This window comes from Martes martes (assembly GCF_963455335.1).
Source record: "Martes martes genome assembly, chromosome: 4".
Taxonomy (NCBI): domain Eukaryota; kingdom Metazoa; phylum Chordata; class Mammalia; order Carnivora; family Mustelidae; genus Martes; species Martes martes.
The window spans coordinates 16,309,479-16,332,666 of record NC_137891.1 but is presented as its reverse complement, the minus strand read 5'-3'; the positions used below and the strand labels follow the sequence as shown (position 1 = coordinate 16,332,666).

At 44.0% G+C, this 23,188-nt stretch overlaps 1 protein-coding gene across 1 annotated transcript in view; it reads left to right on the top strand.

Annotated features, from left to right (window-relative positions):
- Positions 1–263: 263 nt before the first annotated feature.
- The window catches only part of FER1L6 (fer-1 like family member 6), a gene marked incomplete at its 3' end in the record, with an annotated part of 115,285 nt that continues 92,360 nt past the window's right edge, over positions 264–23,188 (top strand). The window contains exons 1-11 of the mRNA XM_080800745.1: positions 264–295; positions 3,598–3,680; positions 7,702–7,822; positions 9,125–9,179; positions 9,276–9,407; positions 12,387–12,449; positions 16,162–16,240; positions 17,448–17,604; positions 18,223–18,409; positions 20,094–20,286; positions 21,802–22,154. Coding sequence (XP_080656871.1) covers positions 3,605–3,680; positions 7,702–7,822; positions 9,125–9,179; positions 9,276–9,407; positions 12,387–12,449; positions 16,162–16,240; positions 17,448–17,604; positions 18,223–18,409; positions 20,094–20,286; positions 21,802–22,154 — 1,416 coding nt within the window. The 5' untranslated portion in view covers positions 264–295; positions 3,598–3,604. The remainder of the gene's footprint in view (positions 296–3,597; positions 3,681–7,701; positions 7,823–9,124; positions 9,180–9,275; positions 9,408–12,386; positions 12,450–16,161; positions 16,241–17,447; positions 17,605–18,222; positions 18,410–20,093; positions 20,287–21,801; positions 22,155–23,188) is intronic.

Genomic DNA, 23,188 nt, shown 5'->3' with positions numbered 1-23,188 from the left:
GTGAGGTCATACATGCATAACACCCCACGAAAAAAGCAGAGTTAACTTTATGGCCACTTCCCCACTGGCATAATTAGAAATGGTAGGGATGAGACCCAAACTCTGGCCGTTGAGCTCCTCCTCCCGTGTGTTGGGCTGACTGCCTTCCCAGCAGTGCCGGCCCTGTGGGGCCACCTGGAGTGATGTCACCTGGAACAGAGGTGCTGAAGGGAGCCTAACAAGCTCACTGTGTAACGTTCTCATTGTTTGGATACAGATATCGGAGTCATGGTAGCTTTCACCCTGAGGAGACCAGGTTGGTATGGGGGTTTCTGTGTGTCTTGACTTACCTTGGAGTGGCCCTGGGAGGAAATTCAGTAGATCTGAAGCCAGAGAGCCCCACCCTTTTTTTGTGAAGTGGGAGGTTCCCATGCTGGGCTCCTGGGCACACTGAGAAGGAGAAGGGGGGCTGATGGCTCCTGCCCTGGGGAACTTCCTTCCTTATTCAATGGCTGATCTCAATATACTGGCTGGAAACCCCTGACAACGTTTCATCTGTAAAAATGGGAAACAGTAGCATCTGCCTCGTGGTATGTTGTGAGAATCCTTGGAGATAATATGTGTCAAATGGTGCCCCTGGCACAAAGTAAGCATTAATCCGTGTTTAAAAGTATTAGACTCACTCAGGAGAATATTGTAGCACATTTCCTTGTCTCCAGTGTTGTAATACAGTATTTTGTAGCATGTTTTACACTGTATAAGCTTTGTTCACCACCATACGAATTGGGTCAGAAAAGCCCACGTGGGAATGAGACATGCTCATTTGGGCTAAGGGTCTGCTTCTAAATTTGAGAGCTAACAGGTGATGCAAGCAGGCCTGTGAGCTGTCTTCTGTCTCCAGTTCACTCTCTGCTGCCCAGTCTGCCAGAGGCATGATTATTCTGGGCCGCCAAGCCGTGCCTTCTCTCTACTGCAGACGACACGCGGCTGAGGCAGAAAAATCAATTTTCTTCAAGAAGCCTTTCATGCTGGGAGTCATGCTGGGAGTGCCCTTGATGACTGACTCAGGATTTCAGGCAAACAACCTTGTGTGTTTGTGGAACAAATATCAACCCATCCAGGAGAGCTGAACTGGTTATAAATCCAATGGGCATTTGCTGCAAGGCTCTCTGGCTTCTTTGGTAGCTGGGTCTGAGCTGTGCCTAGAGCAGGGCTTCTTGGCACTGGTTCTTCTCCAAAGCAATTACAGATCTCTGGAAGTGGTTCCAGACATTGGTCTCTTTTAAACTTCATGAGGTGCCCCTGATGGTTGGCAGGGCCAAGAGTGCCTGGTTTCAGTGGGGCAGGGGGGACCCAACTTTCTCTCTGCCCCTGCCCTCACCAGTCACCTCAGGCATGATTCAATGCCTCAGTCACTGGCTGCCTGATGGGGGATTCAGAATGCTCAGGCCATCCGTGATGAGGATGTCAGCTTCCTACAGGAGCATGGAGTCTCCCTGTGGTAGATACTGTCATTTATTAGTAGTGACTTCCTGTTTGCTGATGGAAGTAACCCGGCCTTTTCAAGTAGTCTGCAGAACTCATTGGCCAAGTCCCAGGGGACATCAGACTCTGCCTCCATGAAATGATGATAGCATTGAGCCCTTGGATACCACAATAGCAAGCCAGGGTTTGGAAGATATGGCCTTGACCCTCTGCTTGGTAACTCTCTTTTGAAAACAGGAAAGTTATTGGCAGTTGCCTTTGAGAAATTTCAGAAGAGGGAAGTCCTCCTTGTGTATGTTCTCCTGAGATTCTTGGGAGACTGAGAGTGATTTGCATCATAGAAGATGGTAAATCAAAGAGGGAAAATGTTACCTCCAAAATGGGCACATTCCAGCACTTTCTATATACCAGGAACTGCCCTCAGTGCTTTGCTTACTTCACCTTTTTTTATTCTCATGATTCTATAAAGTTATTTTATGTTATTGTTTATTTCCATAAATTTGTACCCATGGGGAAACTGAGGCTCAGAGAAATACTGTGACTTGCCCAGTCCATCCATGTCTGGGGCCTTCCAGAGCCCATTCTTTCCATTCTACTTTATCTCAGGGTCTTAAAGGACCCCCAAGGCCCCATAGGCCGGTCCCCCTCTTCTGATGTTTGTCCTCTACAATATCCTTTTCCAGCCATTGGTGACCTTTGCTTGTACACCTCCAGGAACAGGGAACTCACTCCCACTCAATGCAGTCCATTTCACTGTTCAGACAACACTAAGGTGGAGGGCTCCTTAATTCCTCAGTTGAATTAAGGCAGGACATAAAAATAATAAGTAAACAAATAAGTAAGTAAGTAAGTGAATAAATAAATAAATGGAGTGAACTTCCGTCACCTAGTAGCTTCCACTCATTGGTCCTAATCCTATCCATTACAATAATAACAGCATAACTAACATTTATTGAGCAACTGGTATGTTCCAGGCACTGTGCTAAATGCTTTACATTTCTTATCTCACCTTATGCATGAAGAACCTGAAGTGCAGAGAGGTTCAGGCTGCACAGATAATGCTGGGACCAGAACCCAGACAGCCTGATGTGGGGTCCCTGGTCTAAGCCCCTCCTGAGTCCTATGTCCGTAAGCACACTGGACAACTTGATGGCACTTCACTTCCCTCACATCGCTCTGGGACTGCAGGGTATTCCTGGAAGGGTTTGCTGCTCTCTCCTCCCTTCTCCTCTGTTCTGTCCTTGTTCTTCCTTTCCCATCCTCCAAGGGCCCACCAGCCTGTCTGACTCAAGGCCAGGACTTTCTTCCGAATTGGATCCATCCACCGTTCCATCCAGCGTTCAGTCTTTCAACTCCAGAAAAGGATTCTCTCAGGAGGACTGTCCAGAATGCTTCTGCTGTCTGTTAAGACAGAGGAGCACGCCGTTTCCTGGGATAGAAGGAGGCCCCAAGTAGCTTCCACCCACAGCTAATAATGCCAACAATAATAGTAGCTGATATTCTGGGAACACATCACGTGTGTGCTGAGTTCTGCACTGGTGGTGGGACCCCAGTGAGTCCGCAGGTCTCTTGACCTTGAAATGTTCTGGGACCCCGGCTCTGGAGGTTGTGTTCACTCTGCTCAGGGTAACCTGCTCAGGCCATCCAATGGTTAGAGCCTGGGTTCCTGTGGTCCTGATGCTCAGAGCTGTGTGAACTCAGAAACAGCAACTACCCTCTCTGGGCCGTGTCTTCTCATCTGTAAGACGGGTAAGAGAGGGTTGCTGTGATGATTAAGTGATGTCATTCACTTGAGTACCTGGTACAGGTAAGTGAGGAGAAACAGTAAAATACCAGCTGGGGCTCTTCATAGTCCCATTTAAGTTCTGGGTGGACCCATGATTTCTGGTGGGGCTTCATGGTTTCTGCAAATGTAGACTTGTCTGAAGACCTTGTTGGGTCATCCTGACACTGGTGTTTTGGTCCCCATCCCCATCCCCAGGGTGGAAGAGGAGGCCGATCAGCTTCCAGGAGAACTCAGGGTGTGTGTGTGTGTGTGTGTGTGTGTGTGTGTGTGTGTATGTGTTTCCTCAGATGTCTGAATGACTTGAAGTGACTATTACAGTGTTATTTAGTTTTTCTTCTTCTTTTCAGAAAGGGGATGTTTGGGCTCAAGTTGAAGAAGAAGAAGAAGAAAGCAGAGAAGGGGCTAATCCTAGCCAATAAGGCTGCCCAAGGTAAGGCTTTTGAGGGTGGGGGAAATGCACTGCCCTGCGGTCTACAGGTCTCACGGAGCTGAGCCCTCCAGGCTGAGAATGGAGCTCGCCCTCCGTGGGAGTGAGGTGGGAAGGGTGCTGCCTGCTGGGTCTTCAGGCCCTGCTGGTCTTGCCGGGATGACATCCATCCCAGGGCTGCTGGTCACCTGGTCACTGGACCAACTAGGGTGGGGTAGACACCTGCTGGGCCATGGAGGAGCACCCCAGAGGGAGGCTGTGGCAAAGTTCAAGCTCCTGTTTCTGTCCTGATTTGCTCCGTGGCCCAGGAATCACAACACAGATGTGATTCTCAGTTTCTCCCTCTGTGAAGTGGGCACAATGGAGGTTGCTGGGCTGACCTCACATGCCTTGAGGAGGATCCAGTGAGAATTTAAAAATAAGAGTGAGGACAGCAACTGCTACAGGAGAGGCTTATTTATTGTCTCATTCGGCCCCACCATCATCCTACCAATGGGTGTTGCTATCCTAGGTTTACAAAGTAGGTAGCAGAGACGCAGAGAGAGAAAGTCAAATGTGGGAAGAACAGCTGCTGAGTTGGCAGGGCACAGTGGAAAACGAAAATGCAAAGCCATTGTTAAGAAATTATGAAGTTTTTGGAGGGCAACAGCAGAGTATTGGGCTAAGTGTGATGAGGTCCTTCAGATCACAGGACCCTGTGTGGCTACACAAACCTCAGAATCTGCCCTGAGACTGGGAACACAGAGCCACGAAGCAGTGAATGGGACTGGGATGTCAGTCAGGGCTGTCTGAGATTGCGTCCTTAGAATGGGCCACTTGCTTCTTCAAAAGAGCAAATGAATCCCCAAGGTACAGTGTGAACTGTGCCAGTGGGGCCAGACCCAGCATCAGGTAGACACACATGTTTGTTGAGTCAAATAGGATTAACCACTTTGGATGGGCAGTTCTGTGGTGGTCTCCTAGAGGCTTCTGCCCAGTGCCCCTGACAACAGCCAATTCAAGGCTAGCTTTCTGGACCATTTCTAAACCAAAATGGTGCGGTGGGTCTGCTTTATCTTTACCCCTCTTGCCTCCTTGGGGGGCCCTCCTTTGCCCTTCACTGCTGCCCCCTGTGGGTGTCCTGTCGCTTCGTGTCCCTCTCCCCCAGCTCACTTCCTGCCCTCACATATAACCTACGATGGAAATCTATGGAAACTCATTCAAACCAAAGTGTTGGCAATAACAATGAAGTCATCCTTGAATGGGATAAGAGGCATTCTAAGTGGGGACAGGTCTTTAAGCTGCTGACCAGGGAGTGGGTGGAAAAGGCTTTTAGGTCTTTTCTGGTATCCTTGAAATTGGGACCCTGCGTAGGTCCCAGGGCACAAGGTTGAATAAGCCAGTCCCTTACTTTCAGGACCTTACGAAAAATAATATTTAGGACACACTTAATAAGTCCCTGCTGCTTTTTAGTTGACAGGCATCATTCATGAGTCTAAAACGTAGGTTCCTTTGCATCTGTTTTAAAAGAGGTGCAGAGAGGTTAAGTACTTGCCCAAAGTTGCACAGCTAAGAAGTGGAGAAACTGGCTCCCCAGCAGAGGTCAATCTTATACAAGAGCCTGGGTTTTCCTACTCTATGGGTCAGCCTCCAGGTAGTGGCCTCTACTGACTACACTGGGGAGGAAAGAACAAGCTGGTGGAGATTTAGGGCAGTCAACCTGAGCCATTTCAGAGAAGGAGACTCCCCTGGCTCATTCTAATTAGAGTCTTTAGCTCACAAAGCAAACAGGGCAGAGAGGAACCAGGCCCCTCCTAGAAAGCAAATAGCATTCATGCTGCTGGCCAGGGGCTTGCCCTGTGGGAGACTGATAAAACAAAGTCCATAGAACTGAGGCTACTCTCGTCTCTCGTTTTTTTGTTTTTGTTTTTTTTGTGTGTTTTTTTTTTTTTTTTTTGCCTGGTCTGGGAAGTTAGGGCTTTTCTGGATGAAGTGTTTGGAGATTCTCCAAGTCAGTGCCTCTCATATCCTTGTATTTGAGGCCTAGAGTGGCTCTGTCTTAATTTCATAAAATTCCGATGATCCTAACCTATCCATTAATTAGTTACCCAACAAAATTATCAAGTCTCTTCCATGATTAGCCATTCTTTCATTTCCTCAACAAATGCTAATGGACGGTCTGCTGAGTGCTGGGTCCTGTGCTAGATTCTGATATAGAATGGTGCACTTGAGTAGGGTAGAGGGAGGATAGCCCTGTGTAGGACTCTTCTGTTTGTCTTTCCAAATCAATTCTCCACCCTTTGTCAGCTGTTCTGGGTCCCAGAGACTGACCTGTATTGATGCAGAAGCCAGGTCCCTTCCCAAGTGGGACACCCCAGCAGGAATTCTGAGGAAGGGAGGAATGTGAGCTCGGATCCAGTGGCTGGATGTGTCCCTAAACTGAACGGTTGTAGGGAAGCTGACTGGACCTGATTCCCTCTCCTCCCAGGTTCTGGTAACTGCTCTCTTGCTTCATTTTTGGGGTCTCCAAGCACAAACAGCTTGGCTGCCTTGAGCCCCAGATAGCTGCACAACTCTTTGTGATTTTCCTGTACACACACCTTTGTAAAAAGTCCTCAACTCATCCTGTTCTGAGGGAGGGGGATGGGCGAGCCTCTTCTATCTACTGAGACCTGAGGAGGTAACTGCATTACAGGTTGAGAAGAGGACTATAAAGAAAATAGACAATAGAAATATAATACCTCTGTGAGGTAGGCAATGTTGGCCTTGCCTGGCTTTATAGATGAGGAAAACAGGGCTGAGAAGTTAAGTAACTTGCCCCAAACCATGAAGTTAGGAAGTGGCAGAGCTGGGATTTCTACCAAACCTTTAGAGTTAGGGTTTTGAACTACAGCGGGCAGTCTCTTTGGTTTTTGCCAAAAATTTGGCTAAGAAGTGGTTCTTAATCTTCGCTACACATGAGAATCACCTGGGGAGTTTTGTTTTTTTTTTTTTTTAAATGGACATCCAGGCGACATCCCAGATCAACTAAATTAGAAGCCCTCCGTGGGGGAAAAGGAGGTCTGAAGAATATGTTTATCATCCATTCATTTAAATTTTCTAGACACTCATGGATTCATTTCCTGTGGCTGCTGTAACAAATGACCACAAACTGGGTGGCTTAAAATAACCCACACTAATTTTCTCATAGTAATGGAGGTGGGAAATTCAAATCAGTATCTCGGGACCGAAATAAAAATATTGGCAGGGTCCCACCCCCTTGGGATTATCTGATTCCTGCCTCTTCCATCTTCTGGTGGTTGTGGTGGCCTCTGGTCCATCTCTGCCTTGTGATCACGTTGCATTATTCTGTTCTCCCTCTGCTGCCTTCTTTTAATGATACATATGATACATATGATACATATGATACCCACCTGTATAATAAGGGATAATCTCCATTGCAAAATCCTTAACTTAATCAAAGACCCTTTTTCCAAGGAACATTTACAGGGACTAGGACTTGAGGTCTTTGGAATATATAATTCAACCTATGACACCTTTCTACTCAAAATAGGCCCTCAGACAGCAGGAACAGACTTACCTGGGTCATTGTTACTAGAAATGCAGAGTCTTGGGCTCCACCCCAGACCTACCGAATCAGAATCTGCATTTCAAAGCTTCTCAGGTGATTCTTATGCATATTAAATTTTACTGAGGAGGTTCAGAGGGAATAAATGACTTGTCTGAAGGTCCACTGTGGCAAGGTCATGACTTGAAATCACGTCTTTCAATTCAAATCTCAGTTTCTTTCCATGCATATAAATCTACTCTTTTTTTGGAAACAGATGAATATATATATGTATATATATATTACACACATATATACATATATATATATATGAAGTAAGTATGTGCCTTTCTTTTATGTTAAATTTCATGCTGCAGGGACTGTCTTATAGTCTCCTTGTCCACCTTATGGTGATTGACATAGTGTGGGGACAGTTGAGGCTCAGATCACCACTGTGTATCATAATAGACAGTTTTCTTCCTTTGTTTGCTTCTCTAGATGGCCAAAGTGAAGCCGAGGCACCACAGGAGGGGACTTCTCACCAGAAAGGACCGGGAGGAGATTTGATTTATGATCATGAATCTGTCATTCCTATTCCTCCAGCTCCTCCAAAGAGAAGGTACAGTGTTGGTGCAGGCAGTCAGCACACATTTGCTGAAAACCTCCCGTATGCAGGTACCTCTACAGGTTCTGGGAAACAGAGAATGATACCTGATCACTGTCTGCAAGGAGCCAAAGGTCTAAGACAGGAAGACAGAGGTCTGTATCTACTTCTTACCCTCTATGGCAGTGCTGGCCTCTTGATACTGGTCAGCTGTCAGCAGGCCAGGGGCCCAGCTCTATCAACTTCTGGCCTTCAATCCCCTGAGTTAAGGTCCTACTGTGCCTCATAATTCAGGAATGTCAGCAACAACAGGAGAGAGACTCAGAAGCTGTCCCTCACCTGTTCTTTAACACATCAAGGTGTCAGATGTCTTAGCTTTGTTGTTGTCCCCAGTATTTATGCTACCCAACAAAAAGTCAGAACAAACTGATCTTCTGCATGTGATTTGCTGTTATCAGTTAATAATAATCCCAAACTCAGAGGCTTAATACAAAAATTTATTATTGCTTATGAATCTATGACTTAGTTGATTGGTCTATGAGTTAGTTGGTTGGTTCTAGATAGTTAGGTATCCATCACTCATGTGTATGTGGCCATTTGGTAACACTGTTGATTTTGGTTGGAGGGTTCTGGTGGTAGGCTGAACTGGGATTGCTTCACTTGGACCACTGAGCTCTCCTCCATATGGCTTTAGATCCTCTAGCAGGCTAGTCCAAGTTTATTCCAATAGTGGTGATGGCAGAGTTCCAAGAGAGGGAAGATGGAGTGGAAGTACACAAAGTACACAAAGTCTCTTGAGCCTAGGCTTGGAATTAACAAAAGTCATTTCTGCTGTATTCTATTGGCTGGTGCAAGTCACAAGTCCAGCCCATGTAAGAATGAGAGACTACAAGGTACCAGGCAAAAGAGCATGGATCCGAGGAATCTAATACTTGGGGCTATCGATGCCTTCAGTTTACCATGTTTGTTTATGTTAATTTCTTACTTATGGTAATTCCTCATACACTCCCTTCTATTTCTGCTCAGAATTCTTACTATCGGTGGAACAAATTAGTCATATCATTCACTTGTGGCAATTACTTCATGTGGTAAAGACTATTATTATTAGTTCCAATTTTAGGATGGAGAAACTGAGTCATAGAGAGATTAAGTCACTTGCTCATTTACATTTATCTCTTCCAGAGACAGAGAAAAAATATGTGATACAACATAAATTAAAGTGCTTAGATGTACCTGGGAAAATATTATCATGGCTTATGGATCTTAAAGCATGTTCTTACTTAATGAAACAAATATGTTAAAACTTTCTTTTAATAGATCAAAACTGTTGACTAAGATCCACGATGGGGAGGTCAGGTCCCAAAACTATCAAGTAAGTGTATGACTCCTCCTGCCCAGCCTGCCCCAGTTCTTCTTGTGTGAATGAACATCAAGGTCTAGAGTGCATACGTGTTGTTTTGTGTTGTAGATTGCCATCACCATCACTGAGGCCCGCCAGCTGGTGGGTGAGAACATTGATCCAGTTGTGATCATTGAAGTGGGGGAAGAGAAGAAACAAAGCACAGTGAAGGAAGGAACCAACAGTCCATTTTACAATGAAGTAAGTCATGGAGGAGACCAACATCTTCTCCACTATGCTCCCTCCGCTGTCATCTGTAGTAGTGGTAGCTAAATAGAAAAGCTTTGTCCCTCCTCACTGCTTCCCACCACTCATCCAAGCCCTGGCAAGCTCTCTGAGCCTCCTTACAAACAACCCTCTAGAGTCTCACCAAAAAGATGATGAAAAGGTGTGGGGAGGAATTCCTACTGATTTTAAATTCATTGCCCTATTTTCAATATACCCTTTTTCTTATTTCTCATATGCTCACCATCCATTATAAGCTGTGGTTTTATATTAAATAAATGTATTGAGTGCTGGTTATAAAGAAGATAAACATCTTTTTCATGAAAGAGACACTAGAAATTTATTTATTAATTTTGAAATAGGCACGTTGCAATGGAAAGTAAAGCAGATGTATTTTTCTAAGGAGTGCAAAAATTGTGATGATCAAAGAGAGGAAAATATCAAAGAGAGACAGAAGTCTCTAAATTTTATATACGCTAAATTCTTTTTTAAATAAAAAATTACATAGTAAAAAATGGTAAAAGATACAAAGAGTATAAAATGATATATGATAAAAAACATATGTCCCTCTGATCTTTGATCCCTAAGCCGGCATCCCCCCCAACCCATTCTTACCAGACATTTGTGTATCCTTCCAGAGACATCCTAGGCATATACAAGGTACAAACAAATACTGTAACCAAATGGTAGCATTCTATCCACACTGTCTTGGACCTTGATCTTTTCATAAAACAATGTATCTTAGAGATTAGTCTGTATCAATACATATAGTTCAAACTCATTTTCCCCTCATTGGTTTAGTTTCCCATTGCATTGATATACCATAATTTACTAAACCAGTCAATTCTCCCATTGATGGATATTAATTTTTTTCAGGTTTGGGCTACTACTTACAATAATATTCATATGGCATAACTGGGGCAAAGAATATGTGTATTAAAAATTTTGATATCACTAAATTGACCTTCAAAGAGGTAACAACTTACACTCCAACTAATAGTGTACAAGAATGCTTGTTTCCCTATAGGCACTTGGACACTGTGAATCATCAAAAAATGCAGCAAACTCTTAATTATTTCCCTAATGGGAGTAATAATTGAAAAGGGAGCCCATAGGAAATGAAATCAACAGAAAATAACCAAATCCCATTTGAGCTGTTAACTCCCTGCTTCGTTATCCATCACTCCTGCCTTTGAGGCTCTTACCGTGAGATTTTTCCTTCCCGCCCTACCCTCATCTCTATAACAACTTTTAGCACGGGTGTGATGTGAAAAAATATGTATGAAAATGTTTCAAAACTGCAAAGCTCTACAGATTTGTTAAATGATATAATTAGTATTTTCTTTATGCATACAAGTCTTGGATCTAAGTGACACGCAACTGGGCCTGTGTATCATCAGTCGACACTCAAGTAAAAACACAGAAGTTGAACTGAAAACTTTTATTATAGTTTTTGACTCTAATTTTCAAGCCCAAGGCCCACCAGCTGTTGAAGGAACCCATTAATAGGGGTTGGGGAATATTTTCCAGCTAGAAAGATGTGTGTGGCTCAAAGGTCTAGGGAACCTGTATGAGGTAATTGAGTTTGAAATGTGAAACTCAGCAGAAAGCAATAAACACTGGAACTAATTTATTGGTCCAAGGAACTCACAGCATTTCATCTATCAGAACGAGGTATTTCATGTGTTTTCCATATAAAAGAAATTCTGAACAACACAACTCTTTAAAAGTTTGAACATATATATGAAAAACTTCCTAAAATGTCACGGTATTTTCCCATTTTCTTAAACAGAAGACATTGAATGTAACGTGGCCTGTCCTTAATCTCCAGGGACTGCCATTTTGAAGGTTTTTTATAAGGATGTATGATGGCATCTTTTGATTTCCACATTTTGGTTTTTCTGCTTTGCCCTTTAAAAGCAGTCTGTGAACAGTTAGTTCTCCCTTTTCTATTGCTGTCCTGTTCATCTCTAAGGTCCTTTCATTATTTCTCCACCTGGAAGCTCAAAACAAACATTCTACAAAGCAACTTCCTGGTCCTGCTTCCCCCATCCCTACCAGTCCTCAAAAGACACAACCCACAACAAAACACCACTCCAGTGTTCTACATCTTAGGAGAATATAGCCTCACATTTGGGAGTTACTGGGTAAAGTTCAAATGGTGAAACATCTAGTACTTGAAGCCCTCGTGTGATAACTTCTGGAGAACTGAGCCATGCTCTCAGGCTCAGCAGTAACCAGCTGTCTGAATCCAGGCATATCTTTTAAATCCTTTGGTCTTCAGCCTCTTAAAGACTATAGAGACTGGCCTAGAGTTTCTTCAACTCTAATTTCAATCACTTTCTTAAAATTAGGAGCCCTCTTTGTCCATAATTTCTTTTCATTCTCTTCCTGGTCATTCTTCAGAATGGCCACAAAGATGTTTGAAACTGAAACATGTTGAGAAAATTAGATTTTGATTAGATTCACGCCAAATTAAAACCACACTGAGATATGATTTTCACCCATCGTTATTAATAGGCCAAAAAATCAAGAGAATTGACAATTCAAGGGTTGGCAGGGGTACGGAGAAATGGCTTTTTTTGTATGCTGCCAACGAGAATGTAAAATGGCTTGGCCCCTTTGGAAAGAAATTTCATATTATCTATTAGATATTTATATGCACATAAGCCATGACCCAATAATTGCACATTTTATGTCCATTTTAAAGGAAAATTCATGTATATCCTGTGCAAAGATGCAGATGACAGCATTTTTTTTTTCCATTTGAAAAAAAATTGGAAGGAACTTAGGTGACCCTAAATAGGGGGTGACCTGTTGGTTGATGATGCATCCATGCCACTGAGGACCATGCAGCATTTGGCTAAAATGATAGAAATCTATGACTAGTCCAGTAATAAAGTTCTTAGATGCAAGCCTGGAATTTATGGTCAGAATGAACTTTCTGTTTTTTAGTACTTTGTCTTTGATTTCATTGGACCCCAACTGCATCTTTTTGACAAGATCATCAAAATCTCAGTAAGTATATCATTGGTGATGAAGTGGTGGTGGTGGTGGGGGGGTGATGGGAGAAATTCTAGGTATTAGGAACTCTCTAGAACAGCTCAGCCTGCTTAGAGGTGAATAGGTCTGGGAAGGTGAGTGTGAGATGGTGAGTTCAAAACCAACAGGTAGAACATGAAATAACTAGCATGGAAGAATTTGGGAAGGAAAATCTCCTCAAGGAAATCTGTGCTTCCTGAAAACAAGTTATAAGCTACTCTCAAGCCATCATGAATTGAAGTGTAGAGTTTACTAATGTGGGAATTTGCAACATATGCTTCAAATGCCATCTTGACAGACTGCCACTTTGAGTTGATTTATTTCTTTTTATGAGATGAGTTGTTAGTGTTTCTCTCTTGGGATGATATTCCATAGTGATAATTAATCACACTGCTAACCCTCTCCTAGTTGGTAATGAATAGAGAAGTAGGGAAAGGCATCAGGAAGGAACCAAATATATCAGTAATGCTGACCTGAAAATGTGATTTGGAGCAAGTGGTTGCCATCTGGCCTCTTCATAGCTGTCTCTGAGTGTAGACCTTAGGACCTGCTCATGAGGGGTTGTGTCTGCTGCATAGACCCTTCCTCAGCTCCACGGGTGAATTCCTGTCTCCACAGATCATGTCTGAACAGTAGAGACAGAGAAGATTTTTGGTCTAGCCAGACACCTTATCCAGGTGGCCCACGACATGGAGGACAGGAATGGGATGGGAGAGTACCCATGCAAAAGTACTAGCCCCAAAGAGAGAAAATGGGGTCAAGAAAGGATTGATACCAATCTCACATCACTCAGTGAAGGGACAGACAAACCAGTGGGTGACAGACTGCATTTATCTCACCAGTCTGGGAAATCACTGCTTCTCCCATGAAGAGGTTAGCATGGCTCTGCATGCCTGAGAGAGGCCAAGTGAGTGGTGGAAGGGTAGGTGCTCTCCTCCTATGGTTCTGAAAGGACGGACTCCATACTTTATGTGCCAATGCAAGACATGTGGAAAATGAGGAAATGTTTTCCTCAGCAGTGACACCAACTCTAATTAGAATTTTGAAGATGGCAAAACTTGTCTTGGAGACTTCCTTGCTTGTCCTTACCATCCACCTATCTCTAGAATATATATTACATTATATTTATTTTATTATACTTATTATATATTTTACATTATATATATACATAATAATATAGATATAACATATTATATATAGGCCCTGCATTAAGTCTTAGGTAATAGTGGAATTATTATATTCTCTTGATCAGGGGCATTTGAAGAACGTGACTCTTAAAGAATGAAATGTTATCAAGAATCAAAATTCTTAAAAAAAAAAAAGAGCCTTTATTTATTTATCTAAATTTTCTTAGAGAGAGGGAGAGCATGAGTAGGGAGGGCAGGGAGAAAGAGAGAGAATCTTAAGTAGACTACACATTCTGGAGCCCATTGTGGAGTTTGATCTCACAACCCTGAGATCATGACCTGAGCTGAAACCAAGAGTCAGATGCTTGACCGAGGGAGCCACCCAGGTGCCCCAAGCCAGAAATTCTTAATTTGAATTTCAGGCCTGATGACAAGTGGTGCAGAAGATATTTCGGGCCCCAGGGCATTGCCTAGGAATTTGTTACATTGCATAGCTCTGGCAACCACCTGTTTGGGAGATCAGCAGTATAGCTGGGTCCTGAGGAACTGTCTAGATTTCAGACAAACAATTAATAGCTAGATGTTTATACCATAGCATAGACAAGGGTTATGACTCTCTGTGGGACAGTGGATTTTCAGACCAAGGACCAAAGCTGGTATTGCTTTTTTTCTTTCCCTAACTTGGAAGAAGAGAATACTTTGGGCTCCCCAAATGAGTCTTAGGGACAGAGAGCAAAGATTTTAAAGGGAAAACTCCCTTTGGAGAGGAGTGTTTAATACAAGTTTTCTGGTAGTCCATGAGCCAAAAGTCAATGTGCCCAAGATAAATTCAATGAGAAGAAGATGCTATTGGGATAGTCAGGCTGTAGCAGACCATGGTGGTACCAAAGACCATCTTTCCTTGCCAGTGACCCCAGGCATGCAGGGCCCCCAGCACTCTGTGTGTGGAATTCCTTGAAGTCTCTATAATCTCATGTGTGCCCATAGCAGGGTACCTGGCACTCAGACTGGTGGATGGATTATTTAAGGAGGTCTCCTGTGTTATTTAAAGACCCATGTGGACTCTTATGTCCCATTATGCCCACAGGGACCCAGATGCCTTTGACCTGAGAAGAGAGCATGAGTCAGGCTTACGCTCTTGCTGGGGCCTTTGGGAAGCCACATTAGCAACTGCGATCATGGGGAGGTTTGGAGTGAGCTTTGTATGTGTGGCCTTAAATAACTCCTCCCCTTGAGCCAAGCTGTCCTTACTTGCCCTCAGTTCTCTTAACTCCCTTGCGAAGGTTGGGCAAGGTAGTAAGTGTAGAAAGGGAGACTGGAAGATCTTCATTTCTTCATTTCCTGAAATCAGGTGAATTTATTTTTGTTAGTTGCCTTCACCAAAAGGAGCTGTTAAGAAACCCCAAAAGTCTTCCATTCACCCATCATTCGATCAGTTAATCATTCATTAATTCATTGGCTGTTTACTGAACACTTATTATGAGCAAGGCCATGCTTGTGGTGGGTAGAAGAAAGTAGGAAACTGTTTTTGATTCAAGGAACTCACAGAATGTCATAGAAGGAAGCCCAGAGACCCTCTAGTGTAATGCAGCTGGTACGGGAACCCCGGTCACCACCTCTATGACATGGGGTTTTTGGCGTACTGCCAAAAATGAGTGGTGGATGGTCACTACCTCTAGAAAAGCTCACTTGTTGATGGGAAGTTCTGTTATAAAACCTGTCCTCGTAGTGACATGTGTCTCTCTTCCTGTGACTTGGGATCCACATGGGGAACCTACTCCCTCTTGTACACAGTGGTGTTTCCAAGATTGGAAAATACTTCAGTTACAATCACTCCTCCTCCACACCTCCAGTTTTCTCTTTACTGAGTTAAAGGTTAAACCACTCCTGCTCCTTCAGCAGTCTCTCATCAGTGTGCCTTTTGAACCCGGTGCCAGCTCTGCTGCTTTCTTTTAGAACTTCCTCATCTTGATAGCCCTGCATTAAATTGTGTTGCTGTCACCAGCCCGGCTCTCTGCTGCTGACTTCTGATCAGATAAAATATAGAGGATGACCCTTCCTTTGTTCTGACTATTGTACATGTCCCAAACTTCTCAAAGCACTTTGTGGTAGGTTCTTTGAGTAAGTTGTGAGCAGAGTATGGTGGAAGTTTAGGAGTGAAAAGAGACTTTCAGCTGTGATGGATAAGGGAAGGCTGCTTGGAGGAGGCAACATTTGTTCTAGGCAGTGAAAGATGGGTAGAGTTTCAGTAGACAGAGATGGGTGTTAAAAGGTAGGCTGTACCAGAGCTCACTTTGGTTTAAAAAGATACTTTTCAGAGAGTGAGATTTGTTAGGTGTCCTTCAATAGCTGAAAACCTGCTAGGAGGAAGAGGTCCAGGTGAGATGCTCTGGATGCCCTTTTCACTTGATGACCAAATGTCATTGTGCTCCAGAGAAGAGTGAAGGCCAGATGAGCGTCAAGGTCTAGAATCTTCACTGAGGTGTCATGAACCCATTTCACAGATCGACCTTCAAAGAGAAATCTCTTGCAGCTGGACTCACTGCTCCATCTCTCCTTAGGTTTTTCACCACAAGCTGATTGGCAGCATACTGATCGGCTCCTTCAAAGTAGACCTGGGGACTGTGTACAACCAGCCTGGTAAGGAAGCATTGCTTCCCAATCTCTCCCTTACTCACCTCCTAGTTTGCCACACTTGATGGTCAACTCATTTGTGTGCCCATCCACTGACCCACTTACTCAATTACACAATTGGAACCCTGGCCCTTTCCCGCACAATTTACAATCTAACGACAACATTCTCTTTCATGTTTTCCTCCCCCAACAAACTCTGTCTATAATTCAGAGCTGTGATGATGTATGATACAGGCAGGAAAGGTGGCATAGGAATTACACATAGGGACTCCGGAGCCAGATGGCTTGGCTTCAAATTCCACCCTGCTCTTTCCTGGTTGTGCAACCTCGGGCAAATGACTTGACTACTCAGCTTCTTCATCTGAGAAAATGAAGATAAAATAGGACCTCCTTTCCAGGGTTGTTGGAAGATTAAGTTGATATATAAAGTGCTTCATATAGAACCTAGCTCAGAGTAATGGCTGTGGGATACCATATAAGGTTTTGCCGTATAATTCTTATTATCTCTGATTTACAGGAAAGTGAAACTCAGAGAAGGCAGGTAATTTGTCCAAGGTCAGGAGCTGATAAGTAAGAAGGCCATCAACAGATCTAGATCTTCCCATGAGAGGTCCCTTCTCTTCAAAGCAATTCCAACTCGCACGAATCCAGGGGGACAGCCCCTGGGTATATCAGAGTGCAGTGGGTGGGGCTAATAAGGCCTGCTGCAGACTGTGGGGAACAGGAACACTTACAACCCACATGAAAGAAGCAGTGGTCCCTTCGCGCCCTTACCACCTGCTAACACATGGAACTGTGCATTCTGTATTGGCAGATCTAACAGCTTTTTTTTTTTAGATAAGCCAGAGGTCTAGATTTTCTAAGAGCTTTTGAAGTTTGGAATGACAGTGTACACCAAACAAAAAGATGCATGAGCCCCATTTACAGCCTGTGAAAGAATATGTGAATTCTCTACTCCATTAATGTTCTCCTAGCCTATCCAAGCTAAGAACGTGTCTAGGCAATTAGCATGGGTCGAAGGCTTTCCAAATACCTGTGACAGGTTGGAGAAGACAGACAAGAGGGTGGGAACAAAAAGAAATGGGGAAGGAGAGGAGGCAGCATGAGGCTGGGAATACTGGAAAGAGCCACCACCTGGGGTGTTGGACAGGACTGGCTGCACCAGCTGAGTCCAGCTGTGCAGAGGATCTGAGCTGTCAGGACGCTTTTACAGGTCATCAGTTCTGTGACAAGTGGGCCCTACTCACAGACCCTGGTGACATCAGGACTGGCTCGAAGGGGTACCTGAAGTGTGACATCAGCGTGACTGGGAAAGGCGATGTCTTGAAGACCAACCCCAAAACTCCTGATGCTGAGGAGCAAATAGAAAAGTGAGTCAAGGCCCATTCAGGGTCATGCAAGAGAAATGATACGTCCCAGGTTCCATCTCTCTTTCCTCCCTCTCCCTCCCTTTCCTTGTGGGCACATGAGAACTGCCAAATTAGTGGCTTGTCTACCTGGGATTCTGCTCTATCAGAGGCCCCAAGATGCGTCTTACCCAAGGTGTCACTAGCCTTTGGGAAGTCAGCTTCTAGGACAAGGACAGCCTGTCTCCCTATAATAACCCAAAATAGATAAGCTGTTCCTCAGCTTATCCTATTTATCTGAATTTGGCTGATTTTTCTTTGAAGGAATTATCATTTCAACCAGCGGTTTGTGAAATGGAAAGATTTAATGTCCTTTTTCAAAGTGCAGAGTGGGACATGGTGTTTATTCTATAATTCAAGGACTTGAAGGAATTAGCATTCATTCTGTTCATACCCTTTGCTGCCATTTACACCACAAAGAAAACTCCTTGTAGCGTTGAATCCTGATCTTTTCAGTTTTTTCTCCTACATCAGGGTCCTTCTTTCTTGTCTCTAAATTGCTTCTACCTTTTCTCTCTTCTTCTAAGTGAGAGTTTTTGTTTGTTTGTTTGTTTTGTTTTTTGTTTTTTGTTCTCCCTCAAGGAACCTTTTGATCCCTCAAGGGTTTCCATCAGAGAGACCCTGGGCCAGATTCTACGTGAGACTGTACAAAGCAGAGGGATTGCCCAAAATGAACTCCAGCATCATGGCAAACGTCACAAAAGCATTTGTGGGTGATAATAAGGACCTCGTGGACCCCTTCGTGGAGGTCTCCTTTGCTGGGCAGGTGGTAAGGAATGTCGTCATCACCAACAGCAAACCAGGGCCAAAACTCTGCTCTTTACCTAGGACATTTCTAATCAAATGAAATAAATTAAAATAAAAATTAGGAAGTGCCTTAAGAGAGAAAGCTTGTCACAAAATATGTTGAGTCACATGGCAGGACCGTGGGTGTGGTGATGACCCACTCACTGTCCATTTAAGATCATGGAGAGGGGCTATGGGGTATTGCCGATTTAGGACCCAGGCAGATAGACCTCCTTCCTTACCTCTGGCTAATTCTCTGAGCTTTTACTCAGTCCCCAGGCTCCATAACATCGCTATCTGCCTCCCAATCTGCTCCCCAGTCTCCGCAGGTAGTCCTTGTCCTGCATAAGCCTAGACATCTCTGTTCCCTGTTGTTCCCTGCTCAAGAGCCATTGAAAGTACCAGGGCCTGGGCACATGGTCACAGCTTAAACCTGGTTGGCTGGACTTTGAAGCTTTGGCTGACACACATGTTGTCTCTGCCCTCACAGTATATGCTACTTGAACTCTTCCTCTTGGCAGGGTAAACATTGTAGTATTTTTTTCCTTGGGTCCCTTAAGTCATATAGGACATCATTTCCATTTTCTGACAAGGAAACTGAGGTCCAGAAGGGGGAAGTGATTTGCACGAGGTCCTAATTTTATAAGATACAAACTCAGGGTCTAACTATATCTGCTTCATTCATGGAGATTCATGGAGTAATTCATATTCAAAATGGGCAGGTTGGCCTTTTCCCAGCCGCCCTGGGATTATGAGAACTTCCTGAGGACAGGACCCATCAATTACTCCCTTTGTCCCTGAAGCCTGGCATGGTGTCTGGTGCAGAGTAGGATGTTGGTACACAGTATTCCTCCCTTATCTGTGGTTTTGCTTGGCATGGTTTCAGTTACTCATGGCCTACCATGGCCTACCATGGCCTGAAATTATTAAATGGGAAATTCCAGAAATAAACAATTGATGAGTTTTAAATTGCACACCATTCTAAATGGCGGGATGAAATCTTGCGTTATCCTGCTCTGTCCTACCCAGATGTGAATCATCCCTTTATCCAGCAAGTCGGCCCTGACTACGGTTAGTCACTTAGCCACCTGGGTTATCGGGTGTACTATGGCGCTATGGCAGTGTCTGTGTTCAAATCACCCTTATTTTACTTAATTATGTCCCCTAGATGTAGGAGGAGTGGTCCTGGCAATTCAGACACACCAAAAGAAGCAGTGTTTCCTTTAAGTGAAAAGGTGAAAGTTCTCAGTAAGAAAGGGAAAGAAATTGTACACTGAGATTGCTAAGATCTATGGTAACATTTATTACAGTATTGTTTTAATTTTTCTGTATTATTGTTGGTAATCTCTTACTGTGCCTTATTCATAAATTATACTTTATCATAGATATGTATGTATAGGAGAAAAACATAGTGTATATAAGGTTCAGCACTCTCCACAGGTTCAGGTATCCACTAGGATCTTGGGATGCATTCCCTGTGGATAAGGGGGAGGGGCTACTCTAATGTTCCTGGGTGCAACAGATTTCCATGGGTGTTGGGTGGAAGCAGGTTCATTATTTCTGGCAACTTACTTTATATTTCCTGGTTTGAAGAGTTTTCTTCAGTCAACTCAGAGGACCTCTTTCCTTCCTTTTGATGGCTTACACCTTGCTGGCTTTGTTTTTAGGGGCGAACCACAGTGCAGAAGAACTGTGCTGATCCTGTGTGGCACGAACAGGTGGTCTTCAAGGAAATGTTCCCTCCTTTGTGTCGGAGGGTGAAAATCCAGGTGTGGGACGAAGGCAGCATGAATGATGTAGCTCTAGCCACCCATTTCATCGACCTGAAGAAAATCTCCAGTGAACAGGACGGAGACAAAGGTAAAGCCTCATGTGTCTGACTTGGAAATGGGGTCACGAAACGATTGATTGGAAGCCCTCCTTTTCATAATGAAAGGAGTGGAGCAGGCAGTGTGTTAGGCATTTCCATGTTCTGTGTGGTTTGTGCTTTGGGTTGGTTCAGGGCAGTAGCTGAAGGTTGGTTGTGGGAACCAAAAAGCTTGGTCCTAGTCCCAGGAGTTCCATGAGCATCACAGTGTGTCCTTGAGGTAGTCACTCACCATCTCTGGGCCTTAGGTTTCATAAATGAAAAATGAAGAGTTTAGATTAGATCAGACATTGATAGACTATGGTCCATGGGCTACATCCAGCTGGCCAAATGCGTGTGTATGGCTCACAAGCTAAGAATGGTTTTCACACTTTTAAATAGTCCAGAAGATGTTGTGCCCCTAACGCACTGTTAGAAGCACATGACTGTTGCAGGAAGGTGCTGCTGGCTGCACACTCAGAGAGCCAGGGAAGGAAAGAGGAGTCCCAACGAATCCACCAGTCAGGGGAAAGAGCTTTACTCTTTCTTTACCTGCAAAACCTAACTTAGCAGGGGATAACTTTCTAAATATCCCAACAAACCCCCCCTCCCTAAAATCCCAAGTCAATCTTTCTCTGCACCACAAATTGGTGTTAACTGATGAATATATTTATGCATATATATGTGTATGTGTGTACATATAATGTATATACCAAAGGGTTCACTGAAACAGAGGACAAGATTTACGTATTTTTATGCCTCTCGCAGCGTGACACCACAGAAAGACCTCCATAAATACCTACTGTTTAAGTCTTCCTATCGTGGAAGGGTTTGCTACAGGATTGCTTTATGCCGAACTCACACCACCTTCGGAATATCCCAACTTGATGTAAACATGTTTTACTCCAGCTTTTCAGGAACATCTTGATGGTGTTCAAAGAAATGTATAAAATATTTTTGAAAATTAGACATCAGGAGCCATAAAATCTTTTTTATCCCCTTTAACACAGTATCTCTCCTTCTTAAAATTGACTCTCCTTTGGGACAGAATCTCTCTTTTTCTGCCTGACCCCTCTCCATGCCTCCTCAGCCTGTTATTTGTTCTTGCTGCATAAGGTAAATCTGTGTAGCACTTATAATGTAAATATTTACTTGTTTAATGTTTGTTTCTGATTCATTATCCACTGGGCTCCGTGTTTAGTGTCTAGCTTGGTGCCCGGCACATGTCAGGACTCAATGAACATGGGTTGAATGAATGAACAGACAAGGATGCATGTTGGCACTGGTAGTATCATGACAGCTATGAAAAAGTGTAAACGTGCGCATGCAAGAAGGTCTTGTCAGAAAGAAATACAGCAAATGTAGCAAAGTGGCAATTGTGGCTCTTCTGGGGATGGGATATTCTGTAAATATTTTCTCTTGTCTTTTCTGTATATTTTACATTTTAAATAATGTGCACAAATTTCATAAAGCAAGAAATAATCAACTTGGAAACATCACTGGGCAGCTAAAATGTGGGGCTTTTACAGGCTTTCTACCAACCTTCGGACCTGCCTGGATTAACCTGTACGGTTCACCCAGGAACCACAGTCTGATGGACGACTACCAGGAACTGAATGAAGGCTTTGGAGAAGGTGTGTCATTCAGGGGCAGAATCCTGGTGGAAATTGCTGTGGAGATCCTCTCGGGAGGGTCGCAGGAATCTAAATTTTCCAAGGCACTCAAGGAGCTCAAGTTGTCTTCAAAGGACAAAGACTCCAAATCTTCCAAAGGCTCCAGTAAAGACAAGGGTGACAAAACTGATGATGGAAAATCCCAGCAGGTTTCAGACAAGACCAACTCAACAGAGGTAGAGGTGGAACCTTTCGACGTGCCCCCCCAGGTAGGTCTGAGCCCTGCTCCACAACCCCTGCAAGGTAATCCCAGAGTGAAGGTAGCACCTGCCACCCCAGCTCCCACAGGCTCCCAAAGCCATGCACAGGTCTCACTCTCCCTTCATAAAGTGTGTTGGCCCAGCCCTGCATTCTGGGCCAACCCACTGCCTCTTCAGGACACATCACAGCCATCTGCTCATGATCAATCCCTCCAGTGTTCCCCCAAAACACGGAATCCCATGAGAATCATGGTGAAAGGGAAATAAAAGTGTTCTGGGATAGCTGGTGAAAGTGGGGGTGGGGGATGGACTGAGCTCTATCTGTGGTCTGATTTTGTTGAACTTTGTTAGTCTAGCATGTGCTCTGGATGTGAGGTAATGTGGGATGAGGGATGAAGAGGAGGAAGAGAGAGTGACAAGCTAGGATGAAAGAATTTGAGAAACCTATTCCCCTGCCTAAGAAATCACAATTCAAAGAATGCCTATTACTCAACATAAAACACATTAGCATTTTTCTAGCCTGGTTCTGTATGATGGGAAAGAGATCTGGGTCTCCAAGATGAATACAAACTGTGAATATCCCCTTAACTGTCTGATTGTTTATTTGAGAGAAAGAAAGAGTGGAGGGGCGAGGAGGGGTAGAGAGAGAGGGAGAGAGAATCCCAAGCAGGCTTCATACTCAGTGCCTGATGTGGGACTTGATCTCATGACCCTGAGATCATGGCCTGAGCCGAAATCAAGAGTTAGAAGTTCAACTGCCTGAGCCACCCAAGCACCAACCACCAACTGTTTAGAGTAGCAAGACTGCTTTGTACTTAAGCAAATTAAGGGACTTGTGTTTCGTTAGTAGCAGAGGTGAGTAGATTTTAGCTCTCAATCTGGGTGATTCTGTGTCTGTGAGTATGTTTCTCAGGTCAACCAGACAATCATTTTGGGTGGAGAAAGGAAGAGATGGTGGTCTGGGTCACCTTGGCATTGGTAGAGCCACTCATTTTAACTGCTGGGATCTAATACATCTTAAGAAGCAGTGTGGGGAAGAGGTT